General features: G+C 42.2%; 1 protein-coding gene across 6 annotated transcripts in view; it reads left to right on the top strand.

Moving 5' to 3' along the window:
* The window catches only part of LOC133509803 (adhesion G protein-coupled receptor A1), a 244,421-nt gene that overhangs the window by 213,376 nt on the left and 12,110 nt on the right, over nucleotides 1-18,935 (top strand). For 4 of the 6 annotated variants that reach the window (XM_061837178.1, XM_061837179.1, XM_061837180.1 and 1 more), the window contains 2 exons: nucleotides 3,810-3,933; nucleotides 14,187-14,332. In XM_061837178.1, the coding sequence (XP_061693162.1) occupies nucleotides 3,810-3,933; nucleotides 14,187-14,332 (270 nt within the window). Of the gene's footprint in view, nucleotides 1-3,809; nucleotides 3,934-4,836; nucleotides 4,894-11,100; nucleotides 11,209-14,186; nucleotides 14,333-18,935 lie in introns of those variants that run through there. The other 2 variants (XM_061837182.1, XM_061837183.1) reach the window with 2 other exon arrangements.

The following is an 18,935-nucleotide window of genomic DNA, read 5'->3' on the forward strand; positions in this document are numbered from 1 at the left end:
ACTGCCCTTCTGATTGGTTGCCTGCCTGTAGAAGACCCACTTGACCACTTGAGAGAGCACACGTGTTTATGTTGACAGTCCTGGCTTTGTTGTAGGTGGCGATCTCGTGATGCAGATGTGGATGAGAGATTCAAATGACCAGAATTCAAACCTACCGGCAGAAACATGTCTGGAACCCATGAATGCATGTTTAGATAATATTAGACAAGTTAAGAGAAAATATTATACACTAAATCTGAAAAACAGTTGGTTGGGCAAAATACGGGACCTTTAGCCTGATAAATCCTATGCACCAAATAGCAGCTCAGAGTAACTACCCATTTTGAATCCTTGGAGTAGGTACTGGAGTGCACTCCTGCTTGGGATTACTTTATTCTGCTGGGGTACGCAGCTCATGTAGCCAATGGCAAGAGTTAGATGGGAGTGACTGACAGGAAACTGACGATCTAAACCCCAGTGGTGCTTTGTCATTTGACATGGGTATTTGTCAGATATTTTTCATGACAAACACGATATTAAACCATTGTTGGTGTCCATGGATACACTTGGAACCAGGACAACCAAAGCTGCAGTTTAATGATCAGCTCAAATGTCATGTCATTGAACCTAATGTCTTAAACACTCTGATGAAACAAGCGGAAGGCTGTCAACTGATCACACCCTAGTAGTGTGATGCCCCAGGCCAGACCCGGTAGACCCAAACATATTGCGGGTGTTTGCTGTCCCCTGTCGGAAGAAGAGATGCAAAACAAGTCAGAGTTTTCATGCAGCTCTTAAATTTTGACAGCCCTATCTATTTCAAACCACTTCTAACTTGAGAAAACGCCTTGTGGTAAGTTGCAGATGCTTCTTTTTTCATTTTGGCAGTGATATGGCAAAACTGTCCCGATCATATGGAGTCGCACGCAACCCCCAAATCGCTGTCTTGTCAGCAAACAGCTTCATTGTGAAATATATTCAAATAATGTTTCTACACAACTCAATGAATGTGATGCTGTTTTTTGGGCATGTTGAAATGGTGGTGACTCCCTTTTCTCTCTCTCACACTCTTTCTCTCTCTCTCTCTCTCTCTCTCTCTTCGTCAGAAGTTACAAGTTACTCTTACTTGAGCAGTTTTATGATTACAGATTACTTTGAGTACTTTCGTACTCTTACTCAAGTACATTTTTGGGATCACTACTTTTTACTTTTACTTGACTCATATTACAGTATTCTAAAGTAACAGAACCGCCTTCTTGAGTCCAGTATTTGCCTACTCTATCAACGTTTGCCCAGGATTGTCCCATACATTCAATTGTCACTCCAAAAGAGCAAATTCATAAAAGCAAGGCAAATGCAGAAAAGCCTTGTTTTTATGCATTTGCTGGCTTCCCCAAAGTTATCAGAATGATTGATTTAGATTCACTTTCAGTAATGGATTGTTTGATTGTCTCTCCCACTCACAATTCCACTTCACTTCAAGCTACATTTTGCCCATCTGTTGCTGCCCCAAATTTTCCATGGTGAAAACAATTTTATAGGTATTTCAAGTGCGGAAACCCTCTTTTAAATATGGCAGTCTTCACCACGTGCACATCTGTTGCCAACTGCACGTACAGCTTGTTAGAGTGAACATGCAATTTAGCACCAACTGATTGTGATGTTAATAAATCAGACATTATGTTTCTCAGCTGGCCTGAAAACACTCCCAGATCCCTCTAGAAGAACTGAATAAAGTGGCTGGGAAGAGGGAATTCTGGTCTTCTCTGCTCAGCCTGCTGAGATGAGATCAGGGGAAAATGGCGGGATGGTTAATCATCTACTCATTAGCAACCATTGATAGGTAGTCCTGCGCGACTGAGTGGGTTTAATGTGAGTTGCAGTTTATGGATAAGATATGTGGACACTCTTGTTGATGGCAGAACAAGTGCACCACTATTATTAAACAAAATAATGTTGGTTCAATCTTCACTTGCTCAGCCATCTCTGCTGGACACTACACTATATACGTTGGCTTGGACGAAATCCTCAGATAAGATATGATGGACATGATTTAGGGAGACATTTTTTTGCCCTGAAAATAACCACTCATTGTCCCCAGTCATGTCAAGTTGGTCTTTCAACACCACCTCTTTTGTTGACGGACAAAACTCTGTCAACAATATTGCAAATATTTTTAGACATGAATATATTGTGGCCACACGCTGAGGCAACTAGTTTGAGTGTTGGCCTCACAGTTCTGAGGACCAGGGTTCAAATCCCAGCCGCGCCTGTGTAGAGTTTGCATGTTGTCCCCGTGCCTGCATGGGTTTTCTCCAAGCACCCCGGTTTACTCCCAGATCTCAAAAACCTGCATTAATTGGAGACTCTAAATTCCCCTTTGGTGATAATGTGAACAATTGCTGTCTGTCTCTATGTGCCCTGTGATTGGCTGGCAACCAGTTCAGGGTGTACCCCGCCTCCTACCCATTGACAGCTGCAATAGGCTCCCACACTCCCTTGTGACCCTTGTGAGGATACTTGGTTCAGAAAATAGATGGATGACTATTTAGTGGTCATAAAAGGAAATTTCAAAATCACAACACTTGAGCTTTTTGTTCAGATCTTGGATTGGAGAAGAGATAGGGACTCAGTAGATGAGTATTTTTCCATCAGAAGGTCTCAGTTAGACAACTTTGCATTACAGTACAACTGCCAGTGGAAAAGCTATACACCTGGCCCAGCTGTTTTGATTACCAAGTATACTTTCCTTGACTGGAGGATACACATGCTAGCCTCTAAAATGTGGGAGACATAAACACATACTGATATAATTTCAACACTGTTCACTTGATTTGGATATACAGTTAACACTCTCAAATTAAAATTGAAAGTCTGTTATTAAAGCCAATCTTATTTGTTTTATTTACAATTCCTTATGGTGGTGATTTTAGCCAATGTCAATGTTCTGGTTGTAAGGTTATATTAACGCTGATAGGGACATGAAGTTATCCAGAGTGAACTTTATGCATAAACTGAGCTCATTTATGTACAGTATTATTATCATCAGTAACCCTTTGTTGAGCTAAGACAACTTCTGTATTTTAAAATAATATTTAAATAAATTTAAAAATAATTAAAATAATAAATCATGTAAATCATTTGAATTCAATAGCAACAATTATAACATTTTTTTCTCTTTTAACTTAAAAACATATTTTTCTAGTGTTAAAGTGGACTCAACCAAACCATAAACCATTACCAGAAAACTGCGATATGGACTGAAACATTGATTTTGTGAAACATTCTACCCTTTATTCCACTGCACAAGAAGGTGATTACTTTTACATTTATGTTTGTAGAATGATTCCATGATTTCTTTTGTAACTTGATTCATCCATCTATTTTCTGGGCCACTTTTCCTACAAAAGTCTCCGGCATGCTGGAGGCTATCCCAGCTAAATCTGGGTGAGAAGCACGCTTCACTCTGAACTGGTTGCCAGCCAATGGCAGGGCACAAATAAACGAACAACCATTCGCACTCAAATTCACAGCTGTGGGCAATTTAGAGCTTTCTGTTAACCTACTATACATGTTTTGGGATGTGGAAAGGAACCCACAGTACCTGGAGAAAACCCACACAAGCACTAAACACAAAAACTATTTTTAAAAGTTTGGCTTCATAAGTATAAACATTATCAAAGTGAGGTGATCTGGTGAAGTTGTCTGTGGTTATGGCAATGCACTAAGATACATTTGCAATGAAGCCTATTTTTAGCTTTGAAACAAAAAGTAAAAATAAAACATCCTGTTCATGCTAATTTTCCATATATTTATCTTTCTTTTGGCAGTGCAATCCGCATCAGTCGGAAGGGATGGCATATACTTCTCAACTTCTGCTTCCATACGGCTCTGACCTTCGCTGTGTTTGCCGGCGGCATCAATCGAATAAAATATCCCATCGTATGTCAAGCAGTAAGTTTTTGTGTTTTCTGTTTTTGTGTCCCTCTCTAATATTGCCCAGGAAAGTGATTAGGAATGTTTATTGAGGTGTTACAATCGAAAGCAGTCTGTGACTGGGCATCTTTCATAAAATAAGAAAATTACAGTTGTAGTTGCAGTTGCACATTTACTTTATGATGTTTGCAAGCAGCAGTCTTCATTCCAAATGTATGGATACAAAATTGTGAGTTATTTTGTTCTTTTTTATACATTTGGTACATTCATATATGTTATCTGGAAATTCCATGAGTCACAAAACAAAAGTATAAGATGTGTTCAGAGACATTACTTTTACAAAGATTACTGATTTCGCCTTGTCCATTATCACAGACACTTGCTCAATAGAGACATTCATTCATTCATTCATTCATTCATTCCACTTATCCTCACAAGGGCCACGGGAGTGGTGGAGCCTATCCCAGCTGTCATTTGGCAGGAGGCGGGGTACATCGGAACTGGTTGCCAACCACTTCCAGGGCACATAGAAACAAACAACAATTCGCACTCACAATCACACCTAGGATCAATTTAGAGTGTTCTGACTTTTGTCGAGAACAACGTTACACAGAACATTGGCCTAAACCCTTAACAGCCTTGAGATGAACTTGAACACAGATAGCTTGTGAGTGAGGCCTTCACATGCAATGTTAATGTCTGACCTCACTTCTGGATAAATGGATGAACCCCCCGTGCCACCCACAAATCCACACACATACACACGCTCACACAAACACACGCATGCACCACTTCAATATCGTGTACCATTTAGTTCCTGCAGTTTAAATCATCAGATGTGTACAAAAATGACTTGTTCTAGTTGTGTTGTACTGCGCCATTTTACAGATAGCTGTCGAGGTGAATACTATGCCTGTGGAAAACAGAAGGCGCATGCTTCAGCCTTGCAAGACACCGCTTCCCTTGTCATCACTTTATGTAAATGAGGCAACACTCAAGCACTTAAAGTACTTTGACAGTGCAATGGTTATGGTCCATTCAAAGCGAATGACGAAGCAAGGAGTGTTACGGTTGACAGCTTAGCATTTTGTTGATCAAAATAGCTGCAAAATAGACATTGTGAAAAGTGTTGGTATTACATGGACACATGTGCTCCATCACTCTCAGCAATCACATGTCCATGCCTGTAGGGATATTACAAATCCATTCAATAATACACCATGCAGTTTATTAGAATTCGGATAACATTTTATTGCATCCTTTGAAGAAAAGGCGATATGCCCTCAAAATAAAATAGAATTTAATTTCCATGCACAAAGAAATTCAATCAATCAGTGAAACTTGATTATTAAGCACTTTTATTCTGAAAATATGCCAGTCAAAGCACTTTACATGAATTAAAAATATAAAATGAATCAATTCTCTCGGTTGCTTTTCCATAAGGACAAGGTTTTAATATAAAAAGGGGACTTTGAGGTGATGATGCTAGCATCCATCACATCTTGACCAATGGCGATTATGTTACGGTACCATTAAGCAATGATATTCATCAACTGCCATCTTTCATGACATTGTAATATTGCATACTTATGGCAAATCTAGCAGGCATGGCCACTTACTCTGATGAAGCACTAAATGGTTAAGGCCAAGAAGTTTTGATAAAGCAGCAAGTGTCCATTGGAGGTTACATTATAGTTGGAGTGGAATGTTAAACAAAATCCATTGTTCGTTTCATATCGTAGTCTTGCGGTCTTGATTTTTGGTTTGGCACACGTTTGTTCTTAGGAAAAGCACTCATGTCTTGTCTAGATTAAAAGTGAAAGTATGTTCACTGCATTATAATTGTTTTAATTGCATTATGAGTAGTTTTTAAATAACCACAAATTGATTCAATGTTTGATTTTCCATCAATACCAACGGTGAACTAATTGACAGGCATAACAACATTTTTCTATTGAACGGCAAAAGGTACGATAAACCTGTGGAACGCACCTGTTGCAATTCAAACAATTCAGCTTTGTGTTCAACTAGAGAATTCAAGACTTCACACTGAGTGGGTACTTTTGTGACTAAATTAAGACAAGACCGTTGTTTCAGTATTCACACGTTTCGTGATATTTTTGTTTTATGGTTTATCGTGACTCTTTTCTGATGCAGAAAAGGCGCCTTGGCGTAACAAAGGTCTGTTATGAATAATCACAAGTGAATGACTTTGACTTGTCCATGAAGTTTACACTATGAAGTTTCTCTTTATGTTTAGAGCAGCATTTATATATTAAGCCAGTTTGGTCCATAAATATTGGGACATTAACACAACTGTCAACGTTTTGACTCTGAAAACAACCACAATTAATGTGAAATTGAAACAAACACGATTGTCATGTGCATGGCCAAGCCACTGCCCTGGCAGTGCTGCCTGCGAGGGGCAGGTCCAAACCACTGTCCTACACTTGGGTCCACCCCCATGCCGCTGTTTCATGACTGAAAGAACTGGCCAGAACAGGACCCAGCAGGGAAAATGTGGAGTCACTGGCCACCTCGTCGGGCACGCCACTTGTCTGCCTCCCAATGCACCCCGAACTGAGGAACAAGCACCCTCTAGCCAAGTGAGCTCCGTCTTATTGCCCTCTCCTACCTTGCATTGCCCGTGTGTTATCATTACTTCCCGACCACGACTCGCTCACCACCACACATTTTGCTGAACTTGGATTTTTCGGATTACAAGGGAGATCTGAATTTATACGACCGACTGCCTGATTCCGACTCAGACAATCACTGAATTCTCTCTTCCGGTGATCAGTCCCAGTCCCTTTGTTTTGCCGCCCCGCGCTTCCAGCCCCCTTGTGCCATCGACCAAGCCACAGCCAACGTCTGTCCACGCCTCACCAGCGTCCGAACCGCAGCAGATTTCCACCTGCACCTCGCCGGCGATCGAGCCAAAGCAGACTATTGCTCACTCCGCGCCGACGGCCAAGCCACAGTGGCATCGCACTTCCGCTCCAGCGAGAGCCAAGCCGTAGCCGATGTCCACCACATCTCGCTGCCCACCAAGCCACAACCGACTTCTGCCGATGACCGAGCCGGCAGACTCTAAACCGATGATCTATGAAATTGCGGAAATGAAAACAACTCACTAACTGCTCTGCAAGTAGCCAGTTTGACATTGATGAAAACTCCCCTTTCAGTTCCATCTGACTTTACTCCATTGCCAGATATGCAAAAAAAAGCAATTTAAAAAACATTCCAAGACACTATGGGCCGAGGTGGCACAGTGGACGACTGTTTAGCACATCTGGCTCAGTTCTGTGGACCCCGGATAAAATCCAGCTTCTCCTGTGTGAAGTTTGCATGTTCTCTTTGTGCCTTTGTGAGCATTTCCCCGGTACTCTGGTTTAATTTACAAATTCCAAAAATATGGGTGGTATCTTAATTGAAAACTCTAAACTGCCCCAAAGTGTGAATGTGAATGCAAAGGGTTGTCTATATGTGCCCTACAATTGGCTGGCCGTCTCACACACAAAGATAGCTGGGATAGGCTCCAGTAGGCCCGCAAACCTAGTGAAGAAAAGTGATTCAGACAATGGATGGACAATGGGCCCAAGATTCCAAGTAGCAGATAAATTGTGTGTATGCTCCAACAGAATGCGTGGGCTGTTGGTGGGTTTGTTGCAATAGATCTACTAAGGCCTGCCGCAAATCGACTGAACGTGGCTCCTGTGGCCCATTGGGAATAAAAAAAAAATAGTTACTTGACTGTTTGCCACACAGAGTGACTGAGCAACATACATCTACCGCTGCAATGGAAAAAGTATACTATATGTACAGAGTATTCAGTAATACGCTCTATTCTTTTTTTTTCTTGAACCACTAAAACATTTCATGATTTTCAAGGGAGACGCAGACTACGATAAAGTAATGAAAGCAAGTTTCAATAAAGGAGAAAGTGTACATTTTTGCTAGGCTTTTAGAAATGTTCGGTTGCCCTATTCACTGATATACCTAAACAGCAACCCTCAATGCCAGAGAATCTTCCCTCTTTCCATTTTTTACAGGCTGTTATATGTGTAATGTGACTCCATTCACCAGAGACCAACCCTTCACCAAATTTTCACCAAATCAGAGTAAAATGAGTGGTGTAGCAGGTGCTATATTGCATGCTCACTCACTGTTAGAGATCTGTCGCACTGTTGGTAACAATTGCAAAAGTGGGGGAGACGACCATATCTAAAAGTTGTTTTTCCACTTTTGGCAGCTGTGTTGGTTATCATATGTAAACTTTGAGAGAGCACCACAAGTGTAAAATTAATTTTGAAGTGATGGAATTGCAGGTTTTAGTTCAAGGGAAAAAAAAGAAATAACAAATGACTTCCAGATCAGTATCGAATCATTACTTCTTGTACTATTCCAGAATAAAGATGTTATAGTTTAACAAATGGAAAATCCAACTTGAATATTTGAAAACTATTGAATTGGAAAGGGAGTAAAATGGGGCCAATGTATGAAGAGCAAAACCAACATTCAGTGCAAGAACACATTTTGTGCATTTTCTCACAAAAATCAATTCACTCAGAATTTTAATATTGTCGTGTTAGTTCTGCATGCCATTAAAATGCATGTGTTTTAATTAACTTGAATCTTACATTTGTTACACTTCATATGCATGAAACCCTGACATTGAGTAGTGTGTGGTACAGTACATCACCTCCCGATCAGTTATAATGTTTGTTAAGATAAGTGGTACTTAGCGTCTTTGCAATTATGTGAGACGATGGAAATGTTGTTCTTGGTAATTGCCTGACAAGGCCTTCTGAAAGGGTAAAAGAGTGTGTTTGTCTTATACAGCTCCTCCTCACCATATAATCATGACTGACAATGTCTCTAAGCAAATTAGTTACATTTGCTAGCCTTACATTTGTTGAACGTAAAACATTTGACATCCTCCTATTCTAATGATATCCCTGATGAAGAAGAATCAGTGGACGTCTAGTGGTGATTGAATAGTTATATAACTCTAAACTGATCAGGTATAGTTGTGGAAACATGTTTAGAAATGTTCCATATTTGTCATTTTATTTATTTATTTATTTAATTATTTATGCTAAAATGAATCAAGGGACTACACACAATGCAGTTACCAGTTGCCCACCCCTGATCCTGATCTACATATACTGTAAAAAAATCTAAATTGAAGCCTATTGTTATAGCAAAATTAAGACCAAATTTAAAGGAAGACTCTCCCCAAATTTCATATGTACAATAAATCGTCCAATGTGACGAAATATTATTATTACATATATTTTGGACATTAACTGAAAAAAAAAAGAAAATAAAGAACATTTTTTAAATCCAAGCAAATTCTGGATGTGTGCCAGCTTTCACAGCCAAACACGAAAGAAACATCCTTGACTCCGCCCCTGACGTCGCCGGTGCTTAGCATTACAGACCATTCATTCTACCTAAGCCAAGATGCCGACCTGTTTTCCAACAAAACTGAGAAAACTCACCCAAATTTCTCCTTCTTTAACCTCCCATTGGGTTATCCTGACAGTATAAAGCTGTGGCTGTCACAGTTGAGGCTCGTTCACCAGCAGGGGAAATTTGCACGCATCAAGTCATTACTGGTTATTAGGTGCTTAGTTATAGCCTATCGTGCTGGTACTGTATAAGCAGCAACATATTTTATGAGGCTGCACGGTGCCGCAGCTGTTCAATCCCGGACTTCCATGTGTGGAGTTTGTATGTTCTCCCCGTGTCTGCGTGTGTGTAAACTTGCCTCTTGCCCATTGACAGCTGGGATAGGCAGCAGCATTCCTCTGACTATCGTGCAGGTAAGAAAATGGATGAATGGATATATATGTGTCAGCACACATTATTTCCCGGTTACTATTTACGGCGATGCGCACATGCAAACCCCCCTGCCAACCTCTCACGACATCCCCGCCAGCGGTCGAACACGAGAACCTGAGTGCTTGAAAAGTACAACTTGGGAACGAAAAAAAAAAATCTGGCCATACCTGCTGTATATTCTCTACATCGAAACCAACTCCTCAGAAAAGCATCAAATCTCCGCAGTCCATATAATGGGTGTGTTATTGTTCGTCGTCAACGCCACGCTCCTCCCAACACGTCGACTTCCACCTGTGTGCATTCTGGCTCAAACGCATTGGCTTGAACATTGTACATTATGTTATTTTTGGTTTTTTTGTTTGTAATGATCCATCCATCCATTTTCTTTGCCGCTTATCCTCAGGAGAGTCACGGGGAGTGCTGGAGCCTATCCCAGCCAAATCAAAGGGCACATAGAAACAAACTGCCATACTTACAATCACACCTAGGGGCAATTTAGAGTGTCCAATTAATGTTGCATGTTTTTGGGATGTGGGAGGAAACCGGAGTACCCGGAGGAAACCCACGCAGGCACGGGGAGAGCATGCAAACTCCACACAGGCGGGAACCTGGGACCTCAGAACTGTGAGGGCAGTGTGATGGTAAAATCTGATCCACCGTGCCGCCCTGTTTGTAATTATTTTTCACAAAAATCAGCCACAAAATGCCAGACATTCTCTATTCGGTCAAACGTATCCATGAGCAATTGGGGGTCAGTACAGGAAGCACTCCAGGCGTGGCAAATGCTGATTGGTTGTCAGTTTTCCAGCCGGGATCATTGGAATGTCTGAATGTCAAGAGAGGAATTTCGATAAAACTTTTCCAATTTAGAGATGTTTCTAGGTGAAATCTGTGGATAATTTGGGCATTAAAAGAAACACTGAACCCTCATCTACTAACTTTTAATATGTGCTGCCGTTCCCATTATTTTCAACAAATTCCTCCTTTAGCCTTTAGTACATAATTGTACTACTTTCACAAAATAGAACAAAGTTGCATTTTATTACCCTATATTTTCACACATGCAATATATAATGGAATAGGATTTTGTCTGTTCGCTCACTCTGGACGAGTTTGTCTTGGCCAACAATATTGTAGATTGGTAAATTCCTTTATGTGAGAAACTCGATCAAGACTCAAGAGTTGAGCCACGACTCCTCCACATCGAGAGTAGCCAGATGAGGTGGCTCGGGCATCTGGTTAGGACACTTCATGATGTGTTCCATATACCTCCCACAGGGAGGAGACCACAGGGGCTATCCAGGAGACACTCGAGAAATTACATCTCTGATTAGGGTCGTGTGGCAGAAGAGGGAGATACCAACTGCATGGTGTAGCGCCGGAGGAATTCTTATCCCAAAAGAGCAGGACTCATCAGAGATTGCGCAGTTCCGACAGATCAGCCTTGTAAGTGTTGCAGGGAATTTTTTCTTCAGAGTGGTTGTTTATATAATGGAAGAATACCTGTGAGTTAACAACCTGATTGGAACGTCAATCCAGAAAGCAGGAATCTGTCTTCTCTGGATGCATAGAACATGCTAGCGTCATTTGGCACCAGATTCCGGTTGCCAAAAAGGAGGGACGAGACCTTTATGTGGTGTTCATGGACCAAGCAAACACCTTTGGCTCAGTGCCTCATAATCTCCGGTGGACAGCACTTGAATATTTCAAGATCCTAGTGGCATTACAACCCTGATTAGAGCTGATGTCAAGGATGTCCAGCTCTGTGTTACAGCAACAGCGTACACCACAGCATGGAAGCACCTGGAAGTGGGAATCATGGCTGGGTGTACCATCTCCCTGCTGCTATTCACCCTGGCCATGGAGGTCCTCATCATCCTGGCCTCTCACTAGGTGGTTGGTGGGCAGTGAATAAGACCTGGGGTGAATCTGCCTCCAGTCAGACCCTACTTGGATGACCCCACCATGCTTACCACAACCAAGGCTTGCACTATATGATTGTTAAAAAATCTCCAGGAAGACATGGAGCTGGCTCGCATGAAGATCAAGCCGACAAAGTCGAGAACCATTTCCATCGTCTAGGGAAAACTGTTAAACCACCGCTTTCACATTGGTGAGGAACCAGTTCCATCACTTGGTTGGCCTGGAAATCAAAACTGGATGAGATGGCTGGGGTGAGGGAAATCTCGGCTTTCCTACTTAAGCTGCTGCTACAGCAACCCGACCTCCGATAAGTGGAGGAAAATGGATGGATGGGTTAAGTTATTCAATTAAATATTTCTTCCTAGAGCATAACAAATTCATATTTAATTCAATTTCATTTCCGCAATGGAGTTTAAACAGAAATGTGTCATTGGGAAGAGGTAGTCACTCACCATGTTTTGACTAATAATTCTTATTGTGGAGACAACAATAAGTACTTTGATGTTTTTTTTTTTGTTTTTGTTTAACATCTTTGCAATATCACCTCATCTGAAATCCAAATTACCTGAAAGATGAAAAAGAAATATTGCATCACTGCAAGAACTAACATCTAAAATGGGAAAATCGGTCAAAAAGGTCAGTAAACGATCCATTAAAAACCTTTAACAGTCTGTGTAGAGAGCATACATTAGCCAGTCTAGTGCTCATTATTAAAAAAAAAAAACATTAATTATTTTCCAGTTGGCTGTTTCCAGCTCATCATTTGTTGACTTGATCAATGTGCTGTGCAGTGAGGCAGTCATTGCCTGCAATATTTAATATTTCCTCAGGGTTTTCTGCTAAGAATGGCTTTAACTTCTCGATGAAAATAGTAAAGTCACAATTTAGCAGACCAGTTACTGATAATTTGCTACTATTTATTAATGATAGTGTGCAGGATACTAGTATGTTGGTTTCTCATTTTTTTATTAATTGAAATGGTAGTCTGTTGTTACTGCCAACATTTAGTTACATTGTGCTAGTTTCCCTTTTGGTTGGTCTTTTTGTTATTTTGCAATGTTAAACACTTTAGAGGGATCAGGTATGTATCAGGTATGAGTTTAAAACTCCTGATTTTAATGGTGAAAATGTTATAGGAAGATTGCTCCTCTCAAGGTAAATACAGTGTGCACACCACAATGTGTTGGAAAACATGGAATTTTCTTTCACAATTTTTATTTTCTATGGCATACCTTACGACAAAATACTTGCAGATGTGGCCAGTTTACTTTAATTGATTTGTCCTGTATTTCTACATTCAAATATATTTTTTGTAACAAAATCATTAAATATTGCAAAACTGAGTACACACCCAAGAAAGTTCAACAATGCTAAAGCCAAGAATTTACTACTCGTAAAATGATCTGAATTTGGAATGTGGGATCAAAAGCTTACATTTTCAAAGGCATGTCGCTGTAAGATTCGTAAATGGAACTTTACGGGCTATTTCAATTAGTTATGCTGCATTAATAGTAACATAAGCGCTTATCTCCCTTTAAATCAATGAAAACAAACTTTTAAAATCTCTAGTGAAAGAAGTGGGAATTTTGTATGGTCTTGCACGTCTACCTTGCCAAATGGTTAACATACACAAAGAATGAAGGTAGAACCCAGTAAATTGTTTGTTACTTTCACAATCTGAAGAGGCTTAAAAATACCAACAAGCCCACATATTCCTCCTCCTTTTTCTTTGCACACTTGAAGCTTAGAAGGGTGCATACTTCAACACAATCATTGACACCAGCCCTCGTCTGCTCTCCATAACATGCTCAAGGACGAATCCAATTAGGACCAGGAATCATGGAAACTAGCTTTAGTCTCCTGCCATATAAGACAGGACAGTAGAAATCTGAGCAGTGCATATTACTGCAGACCAAACTGATATTCTATGAGGGAGGAAAAGAAAGCTTTGTATTTTGTAATATTTCCTCATCATTTTCCATCACCTCTCCTCTTTTAAATCTATTTTTATTAACCGTCAAAACCTTTACACAAACTTCAGTTCAATTCTCCCATTCAAATGTGATTTATGAATATTCAAATGAGAAAGAGAGGGCAGGTATGCATTACAGTGCATTCCTCTAACAGCGTGATGCTCATTTATATTGTAATTTGTTATTGTGGCTGCACCCTTGATGTCCTCTAGCATAACTGATAAAATGGTCAGTATCCAACTGTAAAACTGCACCAAATGCTGTCAACAACCTTACACCTAGCCAACCTTTCACTCTGATTTGCTTGATAGTCTCTTGAATAAAAGACTCTGAACATTAAAGACTGTAAGGAAAGCCGTCAGAGAGACCCTAGGTGTGACATTGATATTTTTGAGAGCCACATGTCGTTCACTTTTATTCTTTGAATTGCATGTGGAAAAGGAAGTGACAGTATTTCCCTGGACAGCCATCGTACAGAATTTATGAGAAAAGGTTCCGATTATAATTGTAGCAATTTTACCATTTCAGGTCGGGTTCGTGTTACACTACTCATCTTTAGCAACCATGCTCTGGCTTGGGGTGACAGCGAGGAACATTTATAAGATGGTGACGAAGAAGCCTCCACAAAGCCAAGATGGTGACCCACCTAGGCCCCCAAAACAGCCACTGTTGAGGTACAGAGATTTTCATGCAATGTTCTGGAACTTTAACTGCTTGCTATGGGTCTCTGAGTGTGTGTGTGTGTGTGTGTGTGTGTGTGTGTGTGTGTGTGTGCGCTTGTATGCAGGTGTGATACTATTCTGATATTCTTGATCTGTCACTACAATCTGTTACTTGGTTGTTTTTAATTACACCTCCAAATTTGAATCGCTATCAGGTTGCAAAATTTGGAAATGGTCCAAAATCTGCAGGAACAATCACACCTCTAAATTCGCACCACATCACCATAATGGGTGATATTATCAAAGAAAAAACACAAATTTATAAGGACTCCAATACATTTGTTAACACTGAGGGAACATACATACCAAGGCTATGGAATATGCTGTATACTAGAATCAGAATCAGCTTTAATGGCCAAGTATGTAACAACACACAAGGAATTTGTGTCTGCCAGTCGGTGCCGTCCTGGTACGACATTCAGAACAAACAAAGTACTAACTAACAAGAACAAAGAACAAAAGACATTCAGTTTACAGGAACTATTCCTTAAAGGAGTCCCAGTTGTGCAAAGATGCAGAATCTTCTTGCATTTAGTGCAGTTAGAGGGCATCAATCCCCCACATTATGTCAAGCATATAGAGTGTCCCCTTACCCGTTTGTCGTTCACCGTTATAGACCAGTGCAATGACAACTGTGCAAAGGGAGAAGTTCAAAATGACAAATTGTGCGATAGTATACACTGTAGTTTATTAATACAAAGACTGGTTGGACCAGCAGGATGTGAGGGTGCGTCCCAACAACAGCGCAAGGCAGAAAATGGTCGGTTCGCTAATCCAGAATTTAATGACTTAATTGCAAGTGGGATAAAACAGTTTGAATGCCTGCTAGTTTTATTACAGTATGCACACACACACACACAGATACACACACGGACGGCACTGTGCCTCCTCCCCGATGACAGCTGTGATAGGCTCCGTTACTCCCAAGACCCTCATGAGGATAAGTCACTCAAAAAACGGATGGATGGATGGATGGATGGATGGATGGATGATATGAACACACACACACATAAGTGTTCCCATTAGTGAGCCAAAACAGCACAATTTAAGAAAATACCAATGTGTAATGCAATTGTAGGAATACCAGTGCTTCATAGAGTCTAGCCGTGTAAACTACATTGCGAGATGGTATTGAGTGAAAAAAATGAGGATTTGTGTGTGTGTGTGTGTCACCATTAAAGTATTTTCTCATATAGTATTAAACTGTGATGACTGTAAAACTAAACTTCAGTGAACATTTAAAGTGATTCCGTTCATCCCAGCTGACTTGAAAAAGGCAGGTCTTACTTTGTAAGGAGTTTCTGAAGGGCCAAAAAACAGAAAAACACTCTTTACCTCGAAATAACCATTTCTCACGCAAAGCAAATACACCAATACTGACATGATTCAGTTTACAACTACAGAAAATTCTTGGGTTACTGCCATCATGAGCTCCTTGTGAATGAGATCATTTGTTCAGACGCAAGCAGTTGGCTCATCCAGCACCACATCCATGTTGATCCGTGGTGATTTGCTGTAATGGTCCCTGTCAGACATGCTCATGCAATAAGACTTAGTGACTGGAGACAAATCAATTTCTGTTCCTGCCCTACTACACCCCGCCTCCACCCCCTTCGATCCCACCCCCCATTCTCCAATCACCGCCTCTACCTCCCTGTCCCTCCAATCTTGACAGCATCTAATGGTATATCAAGAAAACAACTCTGGTCAATTTTGACAGAAATCTGCTCCATCTGACTTTTTTTTATAACTTTTATTCGATGAATATGTATCTTCTTTGTGGATATGACACAAGAATGTTCTGCTGAGGTATATATATAAAATACAATTATTGTTATTATGAGTTGTATTGCTGTTCTTTTATCAAAATTTGTTATAGTCAGGACATGTTTTAGTTTTATCAGATGACTGACTTGTGTCACTCACATATCTCTTCTGTTGGAGGGTTTGTGTCTTTCTTCCACATGCACAGATGGAGGTGTGCAATCTTTCTGAAGACACTGTATTAAAACATTAACATATGTAAAGTGTCCCATATGGATCCTGAGGTTAAATTGGTCAGATGTTTTAACACTTCACAGTGTGTTTCTTTCTGCTTGTCCCTTCCGGGGTCCCCACAGAGTATCATCTCAGATGAACGCATATATATGTTTGGCACAATTTTTACACCGGATGCCCTTCCTGACGCAACCCTTGTCAGGGAGTGGAAGCCCCAGTGGGATACGAAACCACAACCCCTGATTTACCAAACCAGTGCTCTAACCACTGAGCTACAGGGCCTCTCGGTGTAACACTTCACTGTTTATTCTTATTTACACATATGCCGCTAACAGGACTGTAAATAGGCTTAACACAATCAGGATTTTTGGGGCTGATCACCGATCGACCTCCTCAAGCCATGACCTTATCGTGGTGGAGGGTTTTGTGGTTCCCGATGATCCTAGGAGCTAAGCTGTCTGAGGCTTCATGCCCCTGGTAGGGTCACCCATGGCAAACAGATCCTAGGTGAGGGACCAGACAAAGTATGACTCCAAAACCCCTATGATGACCATAGAAATTGAATCTTGGTTTCCCCTGCCCGGACACAGGTCACCAGGACCCCCCTCTGGAGCCAGGCTTGGAGGTGGGGCTTGAAGGCGAGCGCCTGGTGGCCATGGGGCTCGGCCGGGCACAGCCTGAAAGGGTAACATGGGTCCCCCTTCCCATGGGCTCATCACCTGTGAGAGGGGCCAAAGGGTCGGGTACAATGTGAGCTGGGTGTTGGCCAAAGGCAGGAACCTTGGCGATCCAATCCCCGGCTATAGAAACTAGCTCTACGGACAGGTCGAGAAGTTCTGACTAGACATAGTCTGACTCATCTCTACTGACCACTTGGGCTCTGGCACCACTCCTCTTGAGAGGGGTTGGACTCTGTTCCACTCTGGTGTTGCCCACGGGGATAGACACCGAGCAGGTGTGGGTATACTTATTACCCCCCGGCTCGGGACCTGTACATTGGGATTCACCCCGGTGGATGAGAGGGTAGCCTCCCTCTGCCTGAGGGTAGGGGGACAGGTCCTGACTATTCTTTGTGCTTATGCACCAAACAGCAGTGCAGAGTACCCACCCTTTTTTGGAGTCCTAAGAGGGAGTGCTGGAGAGCGCCTGCTGTGGGAACTCCATCATTCTGCTGGAGGACTCCAATGCCCACATGGGCAATGACAGTGAGAGCTGGAAGGGCGTGATTGGGAAGACCAGCCCCCTAAATCAAAACTCGAGTGGTTTTCTTTTATTGGACTTCTGTGCTCATCACGGATTGTCCATAACAAACACAATGTTCAGGCATAAGGGTTTCACATTTACACCTGGAACCAGGACACCCTACGTCGTAGTTCGATGATCGACTTTGTGGTCGTGTCATATGACTTGCGACCGCATGTCTTGGACACTGGGGTGAAGAGAGGAGCGGAGCTGTCAACTGATCACCACCTGGTGGTGAGTTGGCTCCGATGGTGGGGGAAAATGCCAGTCTGACATGGCTGGCCCAAATGTATTGTGTGGGTCTGCTGGGAACGTCTGCCAGATTCCCCTGTCATGAGAAATTTCACCTCCCACCTCCGAAAGAACTTTGCTCACGTCCCGGAGGAGGTGGGTGACATTGAGTCCGAGTGGAAAATGTTCCGCGCCTCCATTGCTGAGGTGGCCGACTGGAGCTGTGGCTGTAAGGTGGTCGGAGCCTGTCATGGCAGCAACCCACGAACACGTTGGCGGACACCAACAGTGTAGGATGCTGTCAAGCTAAAGAAAGAGTCCTATTGGGCATTTCTGGCCTGTGGGACTCCTGGGGCAGCTGATAGATACCGACTGGCCAAGCGGAATACAGCTTCTGTGGTTCATGAGGCAAAAACCCGGGCGTGGGAGGAGTTCGGTGAGGCCACTGAGATCAACTTCAAGACAGCTTCAAGGAAATTTTGGTCCGCCCTCCGTCGTGTCAGGAGGGGGAAGCAGTGCACCATCAACACTGTATATAGTGGGGACGGGGCGTTCCTGAACTCAACTCCGGATGTTGTGAGTCGGTGGGGAGAATACTTCAAAGACCTCCTTAATTCCATTAACACGCTTTCCCATGAGGGAGCTGAGTCTGGGTGCTCTGAGGCAGGCTCTTCTATCTCTGGGATTGAGGTTACCGAGGTGGTTAAAAGCTCAGAGGTGTCGTGGCCCTGGGGGTGGATAAGATTCGTCCGGAGTTCCGAAAGGCTCTGGATCTTGTGGGGCTCTCCTGGTTGACACGCCTTTGCAACATCGCATGGACATCGGGGACAGTGCCTCAGGATTGGCAGACTGGGGTGGTGGTCCCACTTTTCAAGAAGGGTGACTGGAGGGTGTGTTCCAACTATGGAGGGATCACACTCCTCAGCCTCCTTGGTAAGGTCTACTCAGGGGTACTGAAGAGGAGGATCCATCGGGAAGTCGAATCTTGGATTCAGGAGGAGCAATGTGGTTTTCGTCCTGGCTGTGGAACAGTGGACCAGCTCTACACCTTTGGCAGGATCCTCAAGGGTGCATGGGCGTTCGG

This window comes from Syngnathoides biaculeatus, chromosome 12 (assembly GCF_019802595.1).
Source record: "Syngnathoides biaculeatus isolate LvHL_M chromosome 12, ASM1980259v1, whole genome shotgun sequence".
NCBI classification, from domain to species: domain Eukaryota; kingdom Metazoa; phylum Chordata; class Actinopteri; order Syngnathiformes; family Syngnathidae; genus Syngnathoides; species Syngnathoides biaculeatus.